Below are 20,504 nucleotides of genomic sequence, written 5' to 3'. Positions count from 1 at the left end.
TATTTGAATCTCAATTCTATCATTAAGCCAAATAGCTGAGTGTGGCCTATCAGTCTTTTCAAGACTGTTGGCTCTGTCTACCCCACAAGGGAAGGGACGTGACCATATGTAAGTTTTTTTATTTGATATTTAACATCCTTTTCGTTTATTAAACGTTTTCGGTCAGGGCATGATGAGAAAAGAACTTTTTCTGATTGGCCTGGGTCTTTGATGTTTTTCTGTATAAGTATTTATTATAAAAATATAGTATCGTTGAGTTAGTATCTCGTAACACAAGTCTCGAACTTACTTCGAGGCTAACTCGATCTGTGTAATTTGTCCCGTATATATTTATATATTTATTTTTCCCTTGACTGGCTTTAACAATCTGCACGGAAAGTGAAGCAGCACACTACGTTTTTCCATCGCTACCAGACCAGCATGGAAGCTTGCACTAGATAAATGGGCGCTTATTCCCTCAGTCGCCTTTAACGACATCCATGGGAAAGGGATGGAGTGGACCTAAAGGGTTTGGAGAAGTAATAGTGTCCCTTACCTTTTAAAGATACCCTAAAAATATAAAGCAAGTCATTGGATAAAAACATCTCCATACAAAAATGAGCAATAAAAAAAAACAATATTTTACGTATGAAACTATATAACTTTAATATGCATTGTAGTAAAAACCAACTAAATCTAATACTATACATTTCTGACGTAACATAAGAAGCCCAGTCACAAGATTTAAAACAATTTAAATAACTATTGTTTTTTACAAAAGTGACTTAAAAAAAACTATCCAATCTTCCATAATCTTATTTACGTACAGTCAACAACAACATAATTATTGTACGGACATTTGAAAGGAACCAAAAATAACAAAACAATGACAGAAATCTAATCAAGATAAAAAAAAAATAATTTGTGAGGAAATATTTTTCTGTAATATTTATTATTACGTAGCAATTTTTTTTTATTTTAGTGAAAAAAAACCAACCTCATTATGTTACTGACTGTACAAGGAATCGTTGGAAGTAACTTACAACCGTATTTTGGTAACCAATTAAGTATATTCACAATTTCATTACAAGAACAAACATTCAAGCTTTAACCGATTGTAAAAGGTGGGTTATGGCTTTCGAGTGTATTTGTATTTGTTATATTCACAAAGCAAAAAAAAAACCATCATCAAAACAATTTTCTCGCAATGTGAACACTCCCATACAATTTCATACAACACAAAACCTAACTAAACCTATTCAGTCATTACAATCCTCATCCGCTTTCAACTTTTTCACACCAACATTACCATTCAAAATAACATCTTCCGTTGAGAAGCTCACTCTTTTCCTCTTCAACGCTTTGCTATGTCTGTCTCCCTCTAAACTACTTACTCTACTGCATTCAGAGTCACTTGATAGTCCATTTGTCGCGCTTTTTATTATAAGTAAGTCTTTCTCTATTTCTGTCAACTCTTTAGGTTTGGCCGGGCGGCCCACCGGCTTTTTAATCTTATTCTTCGTCGATGGAGATTCTTCCATGTTTTTCCGCTTTCTGCACGTCCTTTTAGCCGCAACTCTGCCCTTTTTCGGTTGAGATTCGTCCTGTTAAAAAGAAAATTTAAAAGTAGAATATTTTGTGTCGGAGGTTGTATATACATAAATATGTTTCACTCCGTGACATCATTGACATCGCGATTTAGGATACGCGCTGTGATTGGTTGTTGGCGTGTGACGTTATTATAGTCGCCACAAAAAGAAGAAGAATGGAAGGATGAAAAGTGAAAAGTTGTAGTCACTACATAATTTATTAAAGTGAATGACAAAGCGTGCTAGTGTATTATGTAAGTCTTAACTTGGCTAAAACTAAGATTTTTTAGGCGATGGGCTAGCAACCTAACACTATTCGAATTTCAATTTCATAATTAATCCATACGGTTAAACATGGCCTTTCGGTCTTTTCAACACTGTTGGTTCTGTCTACTCCGCAAGGGATGAAGACGTGATTATATGCATGTTGTTTGTTTTTTGAACTCTTTATTACATACATACATACATACGGTCACGTCTATATCCCTTGCGGGGTAGACAGAGCCAACAGTTTTGAAAAGACTGAAAGGCCACGTTCAGCTATTCAGCTTAATGATAGAATTGAGATTCAAATAGTGACAGGTTGCTAGCCCATCGCCTAAAAGAAGAATTCCAAGTTTAACCCCAAGTAACTCTTTATTGCACACATAAAAAAATACAACAAATTATAAAAAAAGAGTTGTATTTAATTTATTTTATTTATTTATTTATGTACACAAAATTATATACAGGAGCATTTATTACAGTAATTCCAGTACAAAGGTGCTACTTATTTCAAAAGAAATCTCTTCAAGTCTTCTTCTCTTCCACGAGAGGAGAGATGAATTTTGGAGCGGTATGGCGTGTGCATAAATACAGTGATAGTTGTAGTTGGATTAGAACTTGTTACCTGTTTAGGTTTGGCGCCGATATAACCAGCGCACCGCTTGGCCCCACACATACACTTCTTCTTGTCAATACTGGCGCATTCCAATAGATAATTAAATGTCACTTCGCTGTTCTGAAATTCAATGAAAATAAATTTAATAAATTACATACATACATACATACATATAGTCACGTGTATATCTCTTGTAGTAGGTAGACGGAGCCAACAGTCTTCAAAAAACTAAACTAAAGGGCATGATCAGCTGTGTAGCTTAATGATGGAATTGAAATTCAAATAGTGACAGGTTGCTAGCCAATCGCCTACAATAAGAATGCCAAGTTTATTAACCATTTCATTAGTCGTCTTCTACGACATCCATGGGTAAGATGTGGAGTAGTCCTATCTTACATTTTTAATAAATATATACGGGACAAATAACACTGATTGAGTTAGCCTTGAAGTAAGTTCGAGACTTGTGTTACGAGATACTAACTCAACAATACTATATTTTATAATAAATACTTATATAGATAAACATCCAAGACCCAGGCCAATCAGAAAATTTTTTTTCTCATCATGCCCCGACCGGGATTCGAACCCGGGACGTCCGGTGTCACAGAAAAGCGTACTACCGCTGCGCCACAGAGGCCGTCAATAATAATAAGCCATAATATAGAAAAGAAAGAAAGAAAGGTTAAACAGGGATGTGTGGCGTCACCGTGGCTGTTCAACCTATTTATGAATAGTTGTTTTACAGATTTGAAGGCCTCTGTAGCGCAGCTGTAGTGCGCTTGTGGTCTGTGACACAGTAGATCCCGATATATTTAAAATGAAATGAAATGAAATGAAATATTCTTTATTTACTTGAAACATGGTACAAATGGGTGTTAGAAATATATGTGATCTTACATGTTCCGCCAGAAGTATGGCATGTAAATATTTTTTATAATATTGCGTTACTTTCAAAATCAATAATTAAAAAATTAGTAATTATACAATTTAAAATTAAAATAATCATTAATGGATTTATTATTATATATATATTGAATTATTTATGTGTATGTATGTAACCACTTACCGCTGGTATGTCGTGTATAGCGAACAAGCCGACTCTTACGTCCCCTAGCACCGTCCACTTTTGAGTTTCACAATTTGGCTCGCAACAATGATTCATAAACCTGAGAAAAAAATATATTTTTATTTATATACGCGACCCTTGCGGGGCCCAACAGTCTTGAAAAGACTGATATACGTATGTATATGTTTGGTTTTTATATATGTTTGGCTAAATGATAGAATAGAGATTCAAATAAAGACAGGTTGCCAGCCCATCGCCTTAAATAATAAACCAAAGTCTATGCCTTAGTCGCCTTTTACGACATCCATTGGAAAGAAATGGAGTAGTCCTTTACTTTTTTCTATTAATACAGTTGGAAATAAAAGCTAAAAGATAAGCAAGTGATATAAGTTTTGTCAAATGAAATGTCAAAATAACCCAAAATAATTGATGCTAAAGTTTGATCACATGGAAAAGATAATAAAAACAGGTTGACTAAGAAAATATAGCTCACAGTATGAGTAAAAGTAAAAAGAATACAAACATATGGTCACATCTATATCCCTTGTGGGGTAGACAGAACCAACAGTCTTGAAAAGACTAATGGGCCACGCTCCGCTATTTGGCTTAATAATAGAATTGAGATTCAAATAATGACAGGTCGCTAGCCCATCGCCTTAAAAGAATCCCAAGTTTGTAAGCCTATCCCTTAGTTGCCTTTTACGACATCCATGAGAAAGAGACGGAGTTGTCCTATTCTTTTTTGTACTGGTGCCGGGAACCACAAAGAATTTATGCGTAAAACACCATAACAAAAAAAAAACAAACAAGAATATATACAAAAATAGACATGAAATATGGTGCTCCCGAAACCCCCTCAGCATAATGCTGGCTGTGAACAATATGCTACACAGCTAACGCTGATCTACCGAGGGTGCCCGGGTATGCATCACGGACATACATACAACGAAAACAAAAAAAAAGGTGAGTATCATCTCAACAGATTACATACATATGTTCACGTCTATATCCCTTGCGGGGTAGACAGAGCCAACAGTCTTGAAAGGACTGAATGGCCACGTTCAGCTATTTGGCTTAATGATAGAATTAAATCAACAGATTATTTCATGAAATGGCAAGTTTCCATCAACTCACACATGCGTACAACGCCGCCATTACGATGCTTCACTTTACTTCAAGTCACACTCCGTCCGCCTTTTTGTCTACGTCTATGTACTATAGAATAAAAAAAAAAGAATTTCCCATTTAACGCGGGCGTCCATTGTGATGTATCCATAAATAATAAGATTACTCTATTTGTTTATGCGCCGGAACACAAGCTGGCAACATTAAAAAAGGACTCTTCCTTCCTTTTTACCTCTTCCACGTGAGAGTACGTCTTTCCACTTTATAAAATTGTTTTATTATATTTATTGGTCACAATAAACGCAGTGCAGTATTTAAAGTTTTATTTTATTGTTCCGGACGGCCCGGGGACACACTATCCATAAAATTGACGCATTGACCCAACGAATCTTCCTGAAGTGTTACATCCCACGGGATTGAACCCGTAACTACTACATACCTGGCGAGATTCCCTTTAGGCCCCGCGTCAATCATCCTCTCCTTGTCCAGCGTGAGAAAATAGAAGTTCTCATCTCTAATCTCATGTTTTCTCGCCATACGCCGCTTAAACTCCTCTTCATCTATCAATTCACCTACGTACTCTATCACGAATTGTCCTGAAATAAAAACATTTAAATTAATATAGTATAGAATATCTTTTCAAGACTGTTGGCTCTGTCTACCCCGCATGGGATATACGTGATTGTATGTATGTTAAAGTAGTGGTGTTCAAATATAGAGCATGGGGGTACAGGTTCAATTCCTGCCATGAACTTGTAACAATCACTCTTTTCTGACTTACTTACATTAGTTTGAGAAACACAAAGATTGTGAAAACATCGTGAGATCACCCGCTGCACGTGCAATCATGATGCAATATGAGTTAGGTTCTCCTTTAGAGGCGGAGGTCCAGACTGGAGTCGCTTCGTGTAAAACCCTGACTTATTCAATGCAAGATAAGGTCGAAATGCGTACCCCAGGCGCCTCTCCAGAGCTGTGAGGATACCGGTTCTAACGCCAAGAGGAAGAAGATACAAACATACATATAATCACGTCTATATCCCATGCGGGGCAGACAGAGTCAAATCTTGAAAACTGATAGGCCACGTTCAGCTGTTTGGCTTACTGATAGAATTGAGATTCAAATATTGACAAGTTGCTATCGCCCATCGCCTAAAAGAAGTATCCCAAGTTTACACGCCTATCCCTTAGTCGCCTTCTACGACATCCATGGGAACGAGATAGGAGTGGTCCTATTCTTTCTTTTTTACTGAAATTCCTTCTTTTTTTCTTTTTTTCCGAAAACAACACGGCAAAGGATAGAGAGTAATTTACCTGCTTTGATGTCTTCCAAAGTTTTTAACCCCCACCCTCTGTGCGGGGTTCTATAAGGCACCAGTTTCGGATACAATCGCTTCTCAAACGCTCGATTATTGCAACGATCGCCCGCGCGGCATATAGGGCCGCATTCTGTTAGTAGCATTCTGAAATAAATAGTTCACAAATTAAATTTTGACACAGAAATAGAGCATACCATGGTCTTTAAAAGTAAATTAAAAATTTAGGCAACCTTCTTTATGAACGCCATAGCAATGGTTGTCATGCTTTGTTGAGTTAGAAAAAAATGTCAGAGATTAAGCATGTAAATGCTTTATTGTTCACTAAAAGAGTACATTACAAATATTAAACAGTACAGTACATACGTATGTAGGTATGTACTGTACTGTTTAGGGAAAGTAGGGAGGGATGACGTATACAGATGATTGGATGATGGTATGATGTATACAGAGCCAATAGTTCCGAAAAGACTGAATGGCCAAGTTCAGCTGCTCGGCTTAATGATGGAATTGAGATCCAAATAGTGACAGGTTGCTAGCCCTACGCCTAAAAAAAGAATCCCAAGTTTATAAACCTATCCCTTAGTCGCCTTTTACGACATCAGAGGGAAAGAGATGGAGTGGTCCTATTCTTATATATATACTGCTTTTATTTCGATTATTTCTCTCCTCTTTTTAACTAACTTTGCGACTATACTTCCTACAAAAAAAATGTTTTTTTTTATTTATGTATGTATTCTATGTATGTAATTTACGTATATGTATCAAATCAATACTATCATTAAGCCAAATAGCTGAACGTGGCCATTCAAACTTTTCAAGACTGTGGGCTCTGTCTACCCCGCAAGGGGTATAGACGTGATGATATGTATGTACATACAAAATTGAGGCTATATTTGACAATAAAACTGAACAATTCATATTTTATTGTCAAAAATTTTTCATTTAATTTCCATAATATACTGTTTTTATTTCGATTATTTCTCTCTTTTCTTCTTCTCTCTTCCGTGAATAACCAACTTTGCGACTATACTTCCTACAAAAAAAATTGTTTTTTTTTTATTTAGGTATGTATGTAATTTATGTATATGTATCAATTCTATCATTAATACCAAATAGCTAAACTAGGCCATTCAGTATTTTCAAGACTGTCAGCTCTGTCTACCCCGCTACGGACATAGACGTGACCATACATACATATATGCATATTTATTTATTTATTCTTTATTGTAACAATTACAATTTGTAAAGTACAATAGGCGGACTTAATGTATGTATGTACTAGAGGCCGCCCGCGACTTCGTCCGCATGGAAACCCTATCAATCCCGCGGGAACTCTGGGATAAAAAGTAGCCTATGTGTTATTCTGGGTCTTCAGCTACCTACATACCAAATTTCATGGTAATCGGTTCAGTAGTTTTTGCGTGAAAGAGTAACAAACATCCATACATCCATACAAACTTTCGCCTTTATAATAGTAGTAGGATGTTACGTATGCATTTCAATCTCACCTATTAAGGCACTGAGAGTAAGGCCCGCACGGGTCCCGCTCGGCGGGGTCGCACTCGCACTGGGTCAATGACCCCTCCTCCACATCCCCCCGCCGGCTGACCAGAGAACCGCACGGCTTGTTCACCTTCAGCTTCACGTAGTGGGGCGGCAGCAGGGAGGAGGCGATGTCGAGTGATTCCTCCTCGTTCTCGTGGGCGTCTGGAATTGAAATAATAATCTTTAGTATATTTATGTTTTGCCGTGTGGTTCCTGGTACCAATACAAAAAGAATAGGACCACTCCACTCCATCTCTTTACCATGTATGACGTAATTGGCGACTAAGGGATAGGCTTACAAACTTGGGATTCTTTTGTAGGCGATCGATGGGCCTGTTACTATTCCAATCTTAATTCTATCATTATTTTATCATTACAGTTTGTCAGTCAGTACCAAATAATTAAATAACAAATAATTTTGTACATACTTTTCAAAATCTGACACGCTCTTTGCGCATGCTCCATTGCAGTTGTGAAAGCCGCATCTATTTTAGATTTCTGACTGGAAATTTTGCCGGAGTCACCTGGAAATAAACCAACAAATATTAATTGTATAACGGAAATTATCATTAAATTGTGTTAGTTTGTTGTTAGTGTGGTTCCCGGTACCAATACAAAAAAGAATAGGACCACTCCATCTTTTTCTCATGGATGTCGTAAAAGGCGACTAAGGGAAAGGCTTACAAACTTGGGATTATTTTTTAAGGCGATGGGCGAGTAATCTATCACTATTTGAATCTCAATTCTATCATTAAGCCAAATAGCTGAACGTGGCCTATCAGTCTTTTCAAGCCTGTTGGCTCTATCTACCCCGCAAGGGATATAGACGTGACTATATGTATGTATATAGTTTGTTAGTATTATAACAGTGTAATAGTTCGCAACTAACGGATTAACTAATTTTAAACTTTCACGTTGTATTATGCTATTATTATAATAAACTAGCGGACCCGACAGACTTCGTTCTGTCAAAAAGATTTGTAATATGACAGTTTTTTGTTCCTATCTATTAGACCTACATTGCTTAGACAACAGTGAACTTTATACATACATTAGCAATAAAGCTCAAATTGACTGCACGTATTAGTTAGAATACATTTGTATGGGATAAAGAAAATGACTGTTTTTAAGGTTTTTTAGGCAATTATTTGGTATTTTTTCTCCGTAAAACCATCCCTGAGCTTCGACGAATATTAAAAAAAAAGAATTGGCCAAATTGGTCGAGGCGTTCTTGAGTTATGCGCTTACCAACACATTTAGCGATTCATTTTTATATAATAAAATAATACAGGTATTGTACGCGCATGTAACGCACCTTTATTTCATATCGGACGTTTCGAATCATTTTACAATGATCCGTGATGACGTACGCGCGTTAATACCTGTATTATTTTTTAAAATTGACGGAGTTCCTGTCTTGTGTCATGGACGTTCATCAATCTTTTCTTACGTATGTAGGCGACTAAAGGATAAAACAGAAATCAGTTTCGACTGATAACCAGTCGCAGCCGCAGCAGCAGCTTTGTCTAATCCGCTAGACCGATTTCAATGAAATTCTTGGTTCTGTCTACCCCACTCTCTCAACCTTGCGCCCCAATGGCATCCCCACCACTATGCTTCGCTGGCTCTGTCCACCCCACATAAGTGTGTGACTAAAGTCAAATGCTAGTATAATTTACCTTCCTGAAACGGGAACACTCTCCCCCTGTTAACCCAGTAATGGTCGTATTGGCCGAAGAACCTCACAACGAACTCGCCCTGGGAATGCTTCACCGCCATTATGTTTTCCGGGATCTCAGATGGGTGCAATATTATTCCGGGCCACCATCTGTGATGAAAAAAAAATATATATATAAGAATAGAATAGATTACATACATACATACATACTATCACGTCTATATCCCTTGCGGGGTAGACAGAGCCTACAGTCTTGTAAAGACTGATAGGCCACGTTCAGCTATTTGGCTTTAAGATAGGATTGAGATTCAAATAGTAACAGGTTGCTAGCCCATCGCCTAAAAGAAGAATCCCAAGTTTATAAGCCTATCCCTTAGTCGCCTTTTACGACATCCATGGGAAAGAGATGGAGTGGTCCTATTCTTTTTTGTATTGGTGCCGGGAACCACAAGGCACATAGAATAGATTTATTTTCAAAATCGCATACAAGGTATCACTTATTGACGTCGCATCACTTAAATCTAATTATAACTAATACCGCTTCCAAAGCGCATGTGTAGAAGAAGCGTTGGAACAAACTACACTACAGCATTTTCATCGGACGTCAATATACAAATATAGATCTTTTAAAACTTAATCATGGACGAATGCACATTGTCTACATTAAAAAACATGAATGAATGTAGAACTAGTTATTTCAATAAGTATTACTTACTTACCGCAAGGGATACAGACGTAATTATATATTGACTAAGGAAATATAAAAGGAGAGTGTGAGGATAGGTGGGAGTGGGAAGGCCTAGACGAGAAGAAGTATGCAGAGATCATGTCAAGTGGATAGTAGATGTAGATTCTGCCTACCCCGCAAGGAATATAGACGTGATTGTATGTACGCATGTATGTTATAATAATAAATACATACATACATAAAATCACACCTCTTTCCCGGAGGGGTAGGCAGAGACTACCTCTTTCCACTTGCCACGATCTCTGCATACTTCCTTCGCTTCATCCACATAATAACAATAATTACCTGTAATGCCCCAGCTTCACCCACACCATTTCTCCGTAAAGTGGCAGGCGACCTGTCTCACAGTCCTCGCACATGTAATTACCTGTAACAACATTACATACATGTAAATCAACATAATAATACCTACATAAAATCACGCCTCTTTCCCAGAGGGGGGTAATAAAATGTTAAAATGTTCAAAAGAATATGCCGGAATAAAATAAAATAATTGTGTTTTTTTTTTGGACCAATTACAATATGCCGTGTGGTACCCGGCACCAATTCAAAAAAGAATAGGACCACTCCATCTCGTTCCCATGGATGTCGTAAAAGGCGACTAAGGGATAGGCTTATAAACTTGGGATTCTTTTAGGCGATGGGCTAGCAACCCGTCACTATTTGAATCTCAATTCTATCATTAAGCCAAACAGCTGAACGTGGCCTATCAGTCTTTTCAAGACTGTTGGCTCTGTCTACCCCGTAAGGGATAAAGACGTGATCATATGTATGTATGTATGTATGTACCAATTACACTGATTGAGTTAGCCTCGCAGTAAGTTCGAAACTTGTGCTACGAGATACTAACTCAACGGTACTATATTTTATAATAAATACTTATATAGATAAACATCCAAGACCCAGGACAATCAGAAAAAGTTCTTTTCTCATCATGCCCTGGCCGGGATTCGAACCCGGGACCTCCGGTGTCACAGACAAGCGTACTACCGCTGAGCCACAGAGGCCGTCAAAGGTTGGCTCTGTCTACCCCGCAAGGGCTTACCTTCAGGCGGGCTGATGTTAAGGCACTCGGCGTGGAAAGATGTTGGACAGTATTCGCAGCATATGAGGGTGCCGCCCAACGCACATATGAAGCACCAACCGGTATTCACATGACAAGGGACCTTGCCGGGCCTGTGAAAATAGAAATTAATTATACAATTTGGAATTGTGTCGGTCTTTTGTGAAACAGATAAGAAAGATGCCGTGTGGTACTCGGCACCAATAGAGTAAAGATTAGGACTACACCGTCTCTTTCCTTTAGTTGATGTCATGATTGTCGCTGGAGACTACTCCATCTATTTCTCATGGATGTCGATTAATGCGACTAACAGATAGGCTTAGAAGCTTGAGATTCGTGTTTTAGACGATGGGCTAGCAACCTGTCACTATTTGAATCTCAATCCACACTAATAATAAAGAGGAAAGATTTGTATTTTTGTATGTTTGTGTGGAATAAACTCAAAAACTACTGGTCCGATTTTAATAAAATTTGGCACAGATATAGAATAGACCTTCAAAAGTGACATAGGCATAAATTTGTTTTGAAATAAATTTATTTCAAAACATAAAACACAAAAATATGTCCACCCGTGCGAAGCCGGGGCGGGCCGCTAGTTCCATTATAAAGCGATACAGCTGAACGTGGCCTTTCAGTCTTCAAGACTGTCGGCTCTGTCTTGACCACAAGGAATATAGACGCGACTATATGTATGTATGCATATTCTAGACAACACATATTAAACATATTTAAATTAAGTGGTCAGATATCAAAATAAATAAAGTATAAATTTCAAATTACTCACCTATGCTGATAATGCCTCGGACATATAATATGTGATCCTGTCAAAATCTGCGTACCCGCTGGCAAGCATTTAGTGAACGAATGATATGTAGCCGGGCACCTCACGCACCTAGCCAATTTGTCCCCGCTAAACCTGGTCTTACAACCCCTAGGGTCATCAGACACGCATGTATGACAAACATGTCTCGGACACATGTGAGACTCGAAGACTTCATTCGTTTTTTTATTGCGAGACTCACTCGAAGTAAACTGCGTCTGCGGCCAATGATCCAAACATTCCAAATGATAGTATTTATGGCAGTGAGCCACTTGACATCTCTGCCTGTGTTCCACGCCAGTCTTGGAAACGGCCTTCTTGCACACAAAACACACTGGACTGTCATATTTTTGACAGTTGTTGCATTTGAAATCTGTAACGTTTTGGCTCTTCGGTTTGAGTACAACGTCCACGATTTCACATTTGCCAGCAACCGAATTGTCCCAGTCGATACCATCGTCGCTAGAGTACGAATCGTAATGTATTTCCTTTTCAGTGCTGTCTAATAGCTCTTTCATTTTGGCCGACAGTTGAGCTTCGAAATTCTCAGCGTCAAACGTATGTGATTCCAAGTCTATATTTTCGTCTACCGACATATTTTCCGCTGAAACATCTTGCGATTTCTCATCACTCATACTCCCAGAGTCGTCCAAATTCTTCGGTTTGCGGCCGGGCTTCTTCTTCTTCTTCTTTCTACCCCTGCTTGGCGCAGAAACCTTGTCGACTACTTCAATCTCATTTTTAACACAATCCATATGAAACATGCCATTACAGCCTTTGCATTTGACTAAACAGCCGACCTTTTCGCAAATTTCACAAACTTTCTCCCTTAGAAGTCCTTTGAACACGTTAGGTTTGGGTTTAGTCAATTCTGCAAAGTATAACTCTACTTCATCCACTTCGTCCGGTATTTCAATTACAGTTTCTTCGTCTTCTTCTGTCTTGTTATCTGGCGCTTTTATTTCTTTAGCTTTCAATTCCAAAACATCCATTTTGTTTAATTCTACTGTAGGAGAATTCTTCATAATTTCAAACATTGCTATCTCATCTTCAAAATCGGGATATTCTTCATTATAACTAAGCCTAATAGTCTTACGTTTTGGTTTTGACTGCACTGGATCATTAACAGTTTCTATTTTAATCTTCCTTTTCACTCTTTTAGATAAAGGCATTGTGTAATCTGGATTTATTCCTTTGACTAAATTTGACTGTTCAATTTCATCAGTTTTCTTTATATCAGATTTAACACTTTCTTCATAGAGCCAAGTTTTGTACAAGTAACTAACTATCTCATCCTGCGCTAGCTGAGGATTTTCATCTATTAATGCATCTTGTCTTAACTCTAAATATTTGGCAAATTCGGGATCATCTACGCTTTTATCAAATTTAGATTTTTGTTTACGTTTTATAGAAGACACTCCGCTATCTTCAGACTTAATCGATGAAATCTCAGGATCAAATTCTTCCTTAATTTGTTCGATTATCTCTGTTTTATTGTTACCGTTTATGATTTCAGATAGTTCATTTGAATCATTGCCTTTACCACTATCTCCATTGTTAAATTCAGGTTCAGCTTTATCTACCTGAATATCATTGGATTTCATTAACAGGGTTTTAGTTTTTGATGTAAGTTTATTATGATTTGTATTAGTTGTTTCAGGTTTTAGGATCTCATCATTAGGTGTTGAATTATTCGTTCTATATTCTTCACTCTCTAAAGAATATACGGAGACTGTTTCATCGGTTACCACTGGACTAGTATCTCTACTACTATCAAAATCAGCATAAAGCTTAGAAGTATATCTTTTTGGACGGAGCCATCTCTTCAATGATGTGCTTCCTTCAGACTTTATTGATGCTGTATCAACGTCATTGTTCTCTTTGAAATCTTGAGTCTCGTTTTTCTTCTCCTTAGATTCACGAGGTTTTCTTTTCTTACTCGCTTGTTTATTTTCTCCAGGACCTTTAATTAAAATCGATTGTTGAACTTCATCTGTTTTACGAATATCAGACTTGGCATTTTCTTCGTATAACCAAGTTTTATACAAATATTCTACAATTTCGGCCTGGTTCAACTCTGGATGTTCATGCGCAATATCGTCTTGCCTCATCTCCAGATAAATAATAAAATCGCGATCTGCATATCTATTAACTCTTTGTTTCTCTTTTAGTTTCAATTTATTTCTAGTGACAGAAAGAGGTTCACTATCTTCAGAATGAAGTGATGAATTATCTCCTTCTAGATCTTCAATAATTTTAGAAATATGTGTTCCATTCATTTTTACTTCGATTGGGATATCGATATTAGTATTTTTAACTACATCAGGAACATTATTGTCAGTCTTTAGTTGAACTTCTGAAATTGGTTCTTTTTCATTAATTTCTTTGGATATAACCGCACACGTAGTATCTTGGTCAAATTTGTTTTTGTCGTGGGCGTCGTCTAACATACCATTCATCGTTTGCATTTTACTAAATTCATTAGCATGAGAATTATAACATATAGCTTCATCACTATCTGGAATATTTTTGTTTTCGATGTTTTGTTCATTATTTTTTTCACTTAAAGGACATTTACTATCTTGACTGCTTTTATCTTCATTACTCTCTAGAATATTGGTAAAATCTTCATTATCTGGTTCTTCCATTTTAACACTTAATGGTGATATTGCATAAGAAATATCTATAGATTCACAGCTTGAGTCATCATACAACATATCCGGTGTTACCGAAGATAGACGATTTTCTTTTTCACATTCTGGTTCAATCGCCTCTTGTTCTTTGTTAGATATAACAACTTCACTTTTTTCACTGACGTTTACCTCTCGAGTGTTACTGTTTGAACAAAATTGGTCATTTCTATTCTCTGTTTCGGGTTCAATCGCAGTCTTGTTTTCATTAACCTGTAATTTTCTGTCTAAACACGATGTCTCCCTATCAACTTCGTCATTTTCATACAATCTAATATCACTACATGAAACATCCATATCCTCACGCAAAGGATCCTTCTCGTCTTTAGAAAAATTTGCATACGATTCACCTTCAAGCGTTTTCAATTTACTAAAATCATTTACAGAAACATCCTGTTTTGTGTTCTGTTCATTTGGAATTATTTTATTAATTAATTGCTTATACGCATTACAAATATAATCAGATTTCTTTGCAATTTTTATGTTAACTGTTTCTTGTTCTGGATCCAGGCCATTTGAAATTATTTCATTCACTGATTGCTTATCAGAAATGGTACTTATTTCTTCAAAATCCTTTACAATGTTTATGTTATCTGATTCTTGTCTATTAATTTTCATATTAATACTATTATCACCAGATTTTTCGGTGGCATTTATCTTATTAGGAACCTCAACACAACTATTGCTTATAATTTTTGTTGTTTCAAGGGTTTCTTCAATTCTGTCCACTGTCTCATTTTCATCAATGAAATCATTTATTTCTGCAGATTTATTTAAAGTTATTCTTTGTTTAGTCTTACGAGTTTGCCTTCTTTTGGATCTAGACTTGGACTGTTTGGATCCTTTAGCTGACTCAGATTGTTTGAAATCATTATTAGTTTTAGTTCCATCGCTAAAGTGTTCATCATACAACCAAGTTTTATGTAAATACTCAACTATTTCATCGTAGCTCAATTCTGGGTATTGATCCATTAGGTCATCCTGTCTTAATTCTAAATATTTTAAAAAATCAGGATTATATAACTTCTTTTTGGCTGATTCAGTTTCTAAAGATGTATTTAAGTTATTCGCATTTTCTTCTTGACTTTCCTCAGTATCTTGTGATATTTCAAGTTCTTTACTACTTATATCTGAATCTTTCGTAGACAATTCAGTCATTTCATGGTCACCATTAACCAATTTATTGAACAACCTTTCATCTGATTCGTCTGTTGAAGAGTTATGCATTGTTGTTGGCGATATGTTTTCAGGATCATCATTTACTTTATTCCTAGCTATGGGTGGTGTATCCAGTTTATTATTTCCTAAATCCATTTGGTCCTCACTAACGATGATTCTATCATTTTTTTCTGTTGAATAAATTGAGATAGACTCTATAGAAGACATTGGTTCGTTGGAGTCATTAACTATGTGTTCACTTTTTGAGGATTGGGTGTCATTCGAAATTTCATTTTCGTTAATGATATTATCATTTCTATCTATGTCCATCTCTTCTTTGATCACATCTTTTTCTAAATGATCACCAATAATTTCTTCATCATTGTGCATACTCTCATTAGCACTATCGCTTAGAGTCTCCATTTTGGCAATAACCCCAAAACCCTGTATTTTGCCAATATTCACATTATCATCACTATCATTTTCAGTATCATTTAAAGTAGAATTTAAACTTGGCGCAAATTTCAATTTTGCATTGTAATCATGTTCAACATGATGTGCTAACATATTTTGGCTTTGATTTGGCGAATTTCTAAAACTGTAAGGTTTTTGTGTCAAAGGTAAACTCGATCTCTGTGACTTCTTATTCTTTTTTGCACTGACTTTTGTTTCTTTCTTTTCTACTTTTTGTGGAACAACATGAAGCCTAGCTTGTGACTTTTCCGGAGTCTTCGATTTGGCTTTCTGTAACCATCTGTCCATGTGAGATTGTCTTTGAATCTTAATGTTGCCAGTCTTGGCAGCCATATTATCTAAACAGGCTGTAACCACTTCGGACACATCTAGAGATTTGTTCCTGGATTTATTTCTCAATCGATCTGAATCTTCCTTGCCATCGTCTTCTGAGAACAAAGTGTCATACAAACTCTCGCTTAGCGATACGTCACTGGCTGTTCTCGTGATTTTACCGCTTTTGTTTTGTTTTGTAGTTTTCAATACCCTGCCTTTCATCAGCATGTCATTTAGTAAGTCTATTCTTAATCTTTTTGGTTCTCGTAGCAACAGTTCAGCCTCTTCCACCGAGACATTCCACTGTGGCTGTTTCTTCTCCGATATAAAGAATGCCGCATACAATCTTGGATCTTTCTTCTTGTCCTTTCAACAGAAAAATATTTATTAAATTCATCAATAATACACTTAAATCTCCACTCTGTTCAGAAAAAAATATATTAAAAAATTAAAAAAATTACCGCCTACCTGATTAATTATTCTTTAATTAAATTATATATACCTTTATAGTTTTTGAGATAGATAAGACCTTCTAGAGGGCCATAGGCCTCTTTTTAACTGCCTTCTAAAAAATGGTATTTCTCAGTTTGACTTTTATGTAAGTTTGACCGCTATTATCGCATGTCTTAACGTTTATCTTAATAAACCGATTTTGATGCAGTTTTCAGTAAAGTGTTTCTTGCACTCCTCCAAGAAGTATTTTCCGTTTTCGAAGTTGGTTCAATTTCTAAAACCTTCTCCTAATACTTCTTGGAGGCGGTTCTATATTTATAAGTTATTTTTAGTTACATACGAGCGAGGCCGTGGGCGATTACTAGGCTTAGGCCTAAGTAGTAGTACTATAATATAAATTAACAAAAATAAAATAGGTAATTGAATTACATCAATGCACAGCCAATACAGCTGATTTGGCATTATATGGTCTCAGGGTGCACTAAGAGGCTTTTCCGATAGTCCCACGGGAACGGAACTAGAGGACATAGGTTAACTTTCATCCCAGTAAATACTAAAGTTGTCATAGGATTTGTGATAAACCTGTATTCTTTTGTAAGTGGTGCTTAATTCTCGCGAGAATTGCAGCAGGTAAAAGCTAGTGTATGTGTAAATTAAAATTTCACATTGGTGCCATGTGGTTCCCGGAATTAATTAATTTCTTATTATATCTTATACTCTTTCCCATTGATGTCGTAAAAGGTGACTAAGGGATAGGTTTATAAAATTGGGATTCTTCTTTCAAGCGACAGACTAGCAACCTGTCACTTTATATGAATCTCAATTCTATCAGTAAGCCAAACAGCTGAACGTGGCCTATCAGTCTTTTCAAGACTATTGGCTCTGTCTACCCCGCAAGGGATATAGACGTAATTATATGTAGAATCTCACAGCCGGTGTGAACTGCTCCCTTGCCGCTTCAAACTCAAGCTGGCCAAGGAACTTTCTGAGCATGGTGTCCACTATCCAACCTCGGCGGCCATTGTCACCGAAAAACGTTACGTGTATCACGTCGCGTTCTATGCGCCCGAACACTGTTAAAAAAAAAAGATTTTTGATATAAATGGTGCTGCTGCTAAATAGAAAAAAGAAAAAAAAAAGAATACTTTATGTGACATACAAACATATATATCAAGTGTATATCCCTTGCTTGGTAGACAGAGCCAAATAGTCTTGAAAAGACTTATGTTTAGGTTACTAACAATATTATAAAGTTATTATATAAAAAATATATACCAAAACGAAACAGCTTTCTTTAAAAAAAATAGACTTTTACTTCTTTATCAGTTTCAAACAAATATTTAATGACATCAATTAAAATGAAAAATGTTATATTGGATAGAGGCTTGTACTTGGGATTCCTCTTTTAGGTGATGGGCTAGCAACCTGTCACTATTTGAATCTCAATACTATCATTAAGCCAAACAGCTGAACGTGGCCTTTCAGTCTTTTGAAGACGGTCAGCTGTTTAACCTGCAAGGGATTTAATTATATGTTATGTTATATTTTTCGCAATAGCAGCCTAAATGAGTTGACAAAAAGAAAGATATACTCACACTTCCTTCTAACAAACATTCCACTTGATGGTTCTCTAGTGACAATACACGGCCAAAATGGATATGTTCCCATTCGTGACCACGCTAGATCTCCCACCTGGTATTCGCATTTAGCTTCCATTTCAAACAACTCACTTTTCGATATTGCCTTCCCATCTTTACTGTCTTTTCTTTTCTTTTTGCTATCAAAGTCCAACGTCTTGACCACAGAAGTATAACCATTTTGTGACTTGGATTGCGACATACTAATTCCATACTTTTCAGATGATCGTTCGAGAATATTGTTTATGTGCGAATTTGATTTTTGCCCGCTTTTTGTTGGCGAGAACAAGTTCTTTATGAGCAATACAGACTCTTCATCTTCTTCCCTGTTCTGTATTAAATCTTTACGTACATACACCTTTGGAAGTTTATTTGGAGTGATCTTCTTTTCTTCAGATCCAAATCGGCTTAATGATATATTTTCATGATATATATTCTCTATTTGATTTTCCAAATTGTTTTCAACAGATGTGGCTTTATAAGGTGTTCCTTTAGGTGACTCCAGTCTCATGGGTGAATTGGATGCATGCATTCTATACACAGGGCTGTGAATTTTAACAGGTGTCTTTTCGATGGTCGGTGTCTTCTCACGTTTAATGACAATTTTATCAACATCAATGATATCAGGGTCAATCTTGAGCTTGCGAGCTCGGCCATATCTACTGGTGCTAGAAGCTTCAGCATTTGAGATAGGAGAAGTAATTCGGGCTGTCAAGTTAGTTTCCAATTCCCGTTCAACGAGTGACCGCTTCTTGGGTCTGGGCTTCTCTAACATATTAATATCAGGTTTTATGTCTTCAGCACTCATATTATCCTCAGAATCCTCCATTTCAACAAGATACGATATCTGTGGCGGCAATCAATTCACTGACGTAATTCAAAATACATCGTATCAAAATTCGTATTTCATGAATATTTTATCATCGCCAATCTCTGAAATAAAAGGCCAAATCTCCCGTCGAAGTCTCGCACACCGATTGGAATCGTCACAATAACCTTACATTCAATGTCTGAAACAAAAGAATCAAAATGAAGTTTGCTTCTACTTACGAAATAGGTTATTTAAATATTTGATCGAAATATGCTTGTTTTAACGATAAAAATGTGGATTTAATGAATGAATACTAATTTAAATAACTTACTCTCGCATTGTGCCAATTCATGACCTTAGGATTTGCAATTAGCGCTGCGAAATCCAGAACGTTGGATGTCTCCAAGGTACTCTATCAAACACACAAAATCGAAAACTTAATTTCCTTTTTTACATAACAAATAAGGCAACTACGAATAATTTAGCACTAATTTCACAATGGAATAATAACACAGGTGTAAAAACATTAATTAAATGCAGTAGTGTTCAGATATCGTTAGTACAAAGTCACAATTTATTTCGAGAAAGGGTCCACTATGCACTACACACGCGCCATCATATCAGCTTGACGCTGCCGATATAATTGAACCAGCGGCCGATCAGCTATTATCTATGTCTGTTTAGAGACACATATTGTTTAGCTCACAGTTAAAACATTATCTAGTTAATATTACAGAATAATTACAAATCAAAAAATTAAAATAAGTTCAGTGACGCTCAGTACCGCGAAAACCAAAATGGATAATCGTTCAGTCGATGTGTGAGTAAATATATCCGTACACAAACTTGCACTACACAAGCAATCTGACTACCTATTCAGCACACATCCACACACAAACACACACACAAATAAAAATCACTACGATCATACATTCAAAATGCAATAACTTTATGTCATTCAACTCAACTGTCATTTTGATAAAAGATGAAGCTTTCCCTCTAAATTCCGGGAATGAAGCCATCCTGTGCCTGCAGCGTTCTGTTATTTCCTGTGGATTCCTCTGCTTCAAACTATATAGGTAGGTAGCTTGGCAAGAACGACACCGTTTTTACCGCCCGAAAAACTATCGCTGTTTCGAGTCAATCATAGGGAA

General features: G+C 36.6%; 1 protein-coding gene across 1 annotated transcript; it reads right to left on the bottom strand.

Moving 5' to 3' along the window:
* Positions 1–647: 647 nt before the first annotated feature.
* Positions 648–20,215, bottom strand: LOC106130742 (uncharacterized). Its single transcript, XM_013329656.2, has 14 exons — positions 19,682–20,215; positions 18,498–19,549; positions 17,833–17,975; positions 11,777–16,815; positions 10,975–11,105; positions 10,215–10,296; positions 9,183–9,331; positions 7,932–8,027; positions 7,467–7,665; positions 5,954–6,102; positions 5,079–5,235; positions 3,515–3,614; positions 2,458–2,568; positions 648–1,583 (listed from the first exon to the last, which is right to left on the bottom strand). The coding sequence occupies exons 2-14, from the start codon at positions 19,366–19,368 to the stop codon at positions 1,239–1,241; spliced, it is 7,572 nt and encodes a 2,523-aa protein (XP_013185110.2). The 5' UTR covers positions 19,369–19,549; positions 19,682–20,215; the 3' UTR covers positions 648–1,238.
* Between the last annotated feature and the right edge of the window lie 289 nt (positions 20,216–20,504).

The sequence above is a fragment of the Amyelois transitella genome, chromosome 23, assembly GCF_032362555.1.
Source record: "Amyelois transitella isolate CPQ chromosome 23, ilAmyTran1.1, whole genome shotgun sequence".
Classification (NCBI taxonomy): domain Eukaryota; kingdom Metazoa; phylum Arthropoda; class Insecta; order Lepidoptera; family Pyralidae; genus Amyelois; species Amyelois transitella.
The sequence above is the reverse complement of the archived record's forward strand: the minus strand, read 5'-3'. Positions and strand labels throughout refer to the sequence as shown.

Excerpts from the sequence above, each read along its gene's own strand:
- LOC106130742 (XM_013329656.2), bottom strand. The coding sequence starts at position 19,368 with ATGGAGGATTCTGAGGATAATATGAGTGCTGAAGACATAAAACCTGAT. Across the intron at positions 5,236-5,953 it reads TTTGGAAGACATCAAAGCAG|GACAATTCGTGATAGAGTAC; the intron begins GTAAATTACTCT and ends TTTTTATTTCAG. Across the intron at positions 3,615-5,078 it reads CCTAAAGGGAATCTCGCCAG|GTTTATGAATCATTGTTGCG; the intron begins GTATGTAGTAGT and ends TTTTTTTCTCAG.